This window comes from Lepidothrix coronata, unplaced genomic scaffold (genome assembly GCF_001604755.1).
Source record: "Lepidothrix coronata isolate B3197 unplaced genomic scaffold, Lepidothrix_coronata-1.0 Scaffold390, whole genome shotgun sequence".
Taxonomy (NCBI): domain Eukaryota; kingdom Metazoa; phylum Chordata; class Aves; order Passeriformes; family Pipridae; genus Lepidothrix; species Lepidothrix coronata.
This window is the reverse complement of record NW_016690570.1, coordinates 129582-135322: the sequence shown is the minus strand read 5'-3', so window position 1 is coordinate 135322 and position 5741 is coordinate 129582. Positions and strand designations below refer to the sequence as shown.

At 44.4% G+C, this 5741-nt stretch overlaps 1 protein-coding gene across 1 annotated transcript; it reads right to left on the bottom strand.

Annotated features, from left to right (window-relative positions):
- Positions 1-3285: 3285 nt before the first annotated feature.
- LOC108509700 (olfactory receptor 14I1-like) lies at positions 3286-3813 on the bottom strand. The gene has a single exon (XM_017839243.1). The coding sequence runs from the start codon at positions 3811-3813 to the stop codon at positions 3286-3288; it is 528 nt and encodes a 175-aa protein (XP_017694732.1).
- Positions 3814-5741: the final 1928 nt, after the last annotated feature.

The following is a 5741-nucleotide window of genomic DNA, read 5'->3' as shown; positions in this document are numbered from 1 at the left end:
AAAATTCACCATATTTTAACAATTGTTACTTTTCTACATCTACACTTTTCATGGAGATTTTTTGTGTAGTTCAATCTCACACTTAAGTTACCCTTCACGCTCCATGCATAGTCAAAGATGATAAATAGGTATTTCTTCTCATGGGTTTATTGGATCTGAAAGCAAAAATAGTATTTGGTGTTTAGAATCTCACACCAAACTTTTGGGATTTCCAACAAACGACAATAATTCAGCTGCTCAAAATCAGGACACAGTGATTCCATTATGTAAAGGTTTGGGGGTGAGGCTGGGAGGAAATGGAAAGCAATGATAATTTACTTTGGAAAAGAACAACGTGCAATTGTACGGGTAATTTACAGTACAAAGCAGATAATGTGAATGAACATTTATTTAGCTTTATAGTAATGATAATAAAGATGCACATCATGCACTCTAATCGCCATAGCATGTAATGGACCTGATGTAATAAAGCGAAATCTCCAGTGGAGACATATCTAGATGGACACCACCAAAACCCTTCTCTGCGTTTCTCCTAGTATTTTCAAATAAACACCATGACCAATTGGGCAGTTTCTGGAAGTTCAATACTGGGCCCAATATTGTTTAATTTATTTATCACTGGTTTGGATGAAGGGGCAGATGCATCCTCAGCAAGTTTACTGATGATACAAAACTAGGAGGAGTGGCCATTAACCCAGAGGGCTGCGCAGCCCTTCAGAGGAACCTCAGCAGGTTGGAGAGATGGGCAGAGAAGAACCTTCTGAGATTCATCAAGGGCAAATGCAGGGTCCTGCAGCTGAGAAGGAACAATCCCAGGCACCACTACAGGCTAGGCATGACCTGTTGGAAAGCACCATTTTGGGGAAGGACCTCGGGGTTCTCACAAGCTGCCTGTGAACCAGTCGTGTGCCCTGGGGGCCAAGAAGACCAATGAGATGCTGGGTGCATTAGGAAGAGCATTGCCAGCAGGTCAAGGAGGTGATCCTGACCCTCTACTCAGCCCTGGTGAGGCACATCTGGAGCATTGTGTCCAGTTCTGGGCTCCTCAGCACAAGAGAGACATGGTGCTCCTGGAGCAGGTCCAGTGGAGGCTGTGGAGATGGTTAAGGGACTGGAGCATCTTTGTTATGAGCGCAGGCTGAGGGAGCTGGGCCTGTTCAGCCTCGAGAGATGACTGAGAGGGAACCTCAACAATATCTGTCAGTGTCTGAAGGGAGGAGGGACAAGGCTCTGTTTAGGGGTGCTGAGCAATAGGACAAAAGGCCATGGCCAGAAACTGATGCACAGGAAGTTCCACCTGAATATGAGGAAGAACTTCTTTACTGTTGTGGTGGGTTGAGCTTGGCTGGACGGCAGGTGCCCACCCAGCCGTTCTATCACCCCCCTTCCCAGCAGGGCAGAGGAGAGAGTAAGGTGGGAAAAGAAACAACTCGTGGGTTGGGATAAGGCAGTTTATTTAAAGCAAAAAAGTAAAGTGAAGCTTGCGCGCGCAGAAGCAAAAGATAGCAGGGTTTGTTCTCTGCTTCCCATGAGCAGCCCTGGTCGGCCACTCCCGAGGAGCAGGGCTTGGGGACGTGTGATGGTTCCTCAGCAGGCAGCCATTGGAGCCAATGAATGCCCCTCTCCTGCTCCGTGCCTCAGCTTTTATAGCTGAGCTGATGTCACATGGTCTGGAATGTCCCTTTGGTCAGTTTGGGTCAGCTGGCCTACTTGGGTCCCCTCCCAGAATCTTGCCCTCAGCTAAGGAAGGAATGTCCCAGTGCTGGTGCTGTGCTCAGCAGTGGCCAAAACACCAGTGTGTTATCAACACTCTTCCAGCTGCCAATGCAACGCACAGCACTGTGAGGGCTGCTGTGGGGAAATGAGCTCCAGCTCAGCCAGACCCAATACAACTGTGCAGGTGACTGAACACTGGAACAGATTTCCCAGAGAGATTGTGGAGTTTTCCTCACTAGAGATATTTCAGAACCATCTGGACACAATCCTGTGCCAGGTTCTCTGGGTTGACCCTGCCCTTGAGCAGCGAGATGGGACCAGATGACCCACTGTGGTCCCTTCCAGCCTGACCCATTCTGGGATCCTGTCATTCCGTGATTCTCACACATACATGCACATTGAGGTGTGTCCCTTTTATAAAAGAGCCTAATTATAAATTATATTCTATAAACATATATAAAGCAAAGGGAAGGTGAGATAGAGACATAGGCAGGCAGGCATGCACAAAGGGTTTGTGAGCATTACCCTGGATTTGTTCCATTCCATTCCATATATCGTTCTGTGAAAGCTGCTGCCATCAGCAGGTCAAAATTGCATGTATAATGAAATGTTCACAAAATCTTCTTCAAAAATAGGTCAATATTTTTCTCTTATTCCAGTGATATAAACTGTTTGATACTGGGAAATTAACCACAGAATCATGGAATCATTTTGTTTGGAAATGATTCTGAGATCATCAAGTCCAACCTTTGACAAATCCAGTTGCCTTATCAGCTAGACCATGGCACTCAACTGGACCATGGCACTAAGTGCCACGTCCATTCATTTCTTGAACACTTCTAGGGATGGTGACTCTACCTCCTCCCTGGGAAGCCTCTTCCAATGCCTGACCACCCTTTCCATGAAGAAATTCCTCCTAATGTCCAACCTGAACCTCCCCCGGTGCAACTTAAGGCTATTTCTTCACATTCTATCACTTGTTGCCTGGGAGAATAGACACCTTGCTACAACCGCCTTTCATGTATTTGTATATAGGGAAAAGGTCTCCTTTGAGCCTACTTTTCTCCAGGCTAGAAAACCCCAGCTTTCTCAGGTGATCCTCATAGAACTTACCCTTGACCTTTGCTCATGAAGTGCTCATTTCCTGGAACATAGAGGAAGCCTGATAAAAACCCTATTTATTTCTGTATAATAATCTGCAACCAGTTAATTTTTGCATGGCAGCTTTGATGTCATTTTTCCTCATGGTGTAAATGACTGGATTTATCACTGGTGGCAACACAGAATAGAAAAGAGAAACTGTGAGATCCGGAGCTGAGGGGGAGTTAGAGACAGGCTTAAGGTAGGCAAAAGAACCAGTGCTAACAAACATAGAGACCACAATGAGATGGGGGATGCAGGTTGAAAATGCTTTACGCTGGATTTCCTTGACAGGAATTCTCAAAACCACAGTGAAAATCTGAATATAAGACATACTTATAAAAACAAAACAGAGGCAACTAAAAGAAAACTAAATGTAAGAACTCCAACTTCACTAAAATATGAATGAGGACAGGAAAGCTTGAGAAGCTATGGAACTTCACAAAAGAACTGTTCAATAATGTTGGACTTGCAGGTTAAAGAAAAGATGTTCCCAGTGTGTAGAGCAGAGTAAGGGACACAGCTGAGCCATGCACTGGCTGCCACAAGGCTGCAAGTGCTCCCCTTCGTGATGATATTGTAGTAAAGAGGTCTGCAGATGGCAATATAATGATCATATGCCATGACAGTCAGTAAAGCAAGTTCAGCAGCACCAAAAACATGGAAGAAAAAGACTTGGGCAACACAGCCGGAATAGGAGATGGATGTGGTATTCCATAGAAAATTGGCCATGGACTTTGGGAGGGTGACAAAGATGGTTGAAAGGTCTAAGATGGACAAATTCAGCAAGAAGAAGTACATGGGGGTGTGAAGGTGATTACTGGCAGCTATAACCACAATAATGAGAAAGTTTCCCACCATGGCAGTCAGAAATAACATAAAGTGGAATATCTGCAGTTCTCGAGTGTCAGAGAATCCCATGAGAAGGAACTCAGCCACAGTGCTTTGGTTAAACATTTTCTTTCCAGTGTGTTGGTGAAAACTGTGAAGAGAAAGTCAGGGATTTTGGTTGAGACTTGAAGGTCTGCTCTGTAGTCTCTCCACCATCTGAATTTCACAGCTGCCCTAAACATGTTTTGCTCACTGAAGACAAAGTTCACAAATCCCACATCATGTACCAAACTGTCAGAAACAAATACTTCAGTAATCACAGTTCCATATATGAAATACACATGTATGCACGTACATACTATATGTATACACATATATATGTCTAGTCTACATATGGTTTATATATGTGTATTACATAGAAGTTTTATATGCATGTCTCTCTCTCTATATATGTGTATATAAACACTGCTCATATTTCCTATAATTATTTTAATATATGTTCATGTTCATATTTATACATACATACCTATATATATGTATGATGAGATCCCATAATCTCCATGATGAAAACCCAGTGTAGCAGATTTTTACCCCAGAAATATGTAGAGATAGAAACAGGAGTCCAAACGTGTCTGCAGTGATCCAACATGGACCTTTCAATGTATTTCTCCCAACAGCAGTCAGAGCTGCTAATATCACCTGTTATGGGGTGTGACTTCAGCCTTTGCTAATGGGATCCTGGTGCCTAAATGGAGTCAGAAAGTGCCAATTGAGATGTACTTCCCCTCTTGGACTTTCAGAAAGTGGCAGGTAATCAGCAGCTTCATGCAAATATATTAGCAACCTTAGGGCATCTCAAAACATGCTAAACACACATTTAAGAATCTGCCTCCCACTGTAGGATGTTTTTCACAGGAGACAATCTCCCTTGATTACTGGAGAGAAAACATCAGAGTGGATTCCTGTGACCTCTTGTAAATGTCCTGCCTGAGGATGGACTGCAAACCCTCTTTCATTGCTGATAAAATAAACACTTCTGCTAATAAAAGGAGTGCAACATGATTAGTCTGGATCTAAATGGACAATTCTAGATCTCAAAACTGAGTTGGCTAGATGAATACTTAAGTCTTCTAGGTCCCTACTTTTCTTCTCAGTCAGAGATTCACCCATCTGCACAAGAGAATTCATCCCATTGCTGTAGGGCACATCCAGTCTGAAAGAGAAAAACCATTTATGGTCACTAATTAGCTTTTCCAAAATATTATAAGTGCCTGTAAAATTAACTTTTTTTCTTGAACATTTTGCAGGGGGAGTAAATATGGAGCAAAATGCTGAAAGTGAGCTTGGAGGGGGCACAGGGCTCTGTGTGCTGAATCCATGGGGCAGGGGAATGAGGGGGGGAGACGCTCAAGAAAGATGAAACAGCATAAAACTGGGCTCTCTGCACATGGCTACACACAAACAGAAGCTTGTCAGAGCTCTGCANTATGGAGGGTGACTTTTGTGCCCAGAGTGGGGAGCCAGGGGCAATAATAGAGATCATGCTGCGAATTGACTCCATCCTGGGGTCTCCAAGCTGGGGATGTTGCCTGGGAAAGGCCTCTTGTGAAGCTGGCATGTCTTGGGAAGTGAACTGCAGCAGTGCTGGACAGGGTGCAGAGGGTAGGGGGTGCTGCCCAGCACCACCTGCCCCATGGGAGAGCTTTGAAGTGTTGGGGGTTGGGCTCCCATTTTTACTGTAGGAGGCATTTCCCCATCAGAAGTGCAAGTGGCTGCTGGGAAGGGAACTATTCAGTTTCTGCCCACACAAGTGCTTCAGGTGGCCTTCCTGACATCCTCCTCTGACTTGTTCTTTTCCAGTGGGCTTCACTGGCTCCAAGAGGATACAGGGAGGAAGACAGTTTTAGACCAGTTAGGAAGAAAAGATGGTTGCCTTAGATCTTTATTCTAGATATTGCCAAGCTTGCTTAGAGCCATATACCTGCAGAAAAGTGAATGCCATCTATACTGAGAGCTGGAGAGTAAAAGAGTGTGGTGGTACCTGAGGCTGGCTT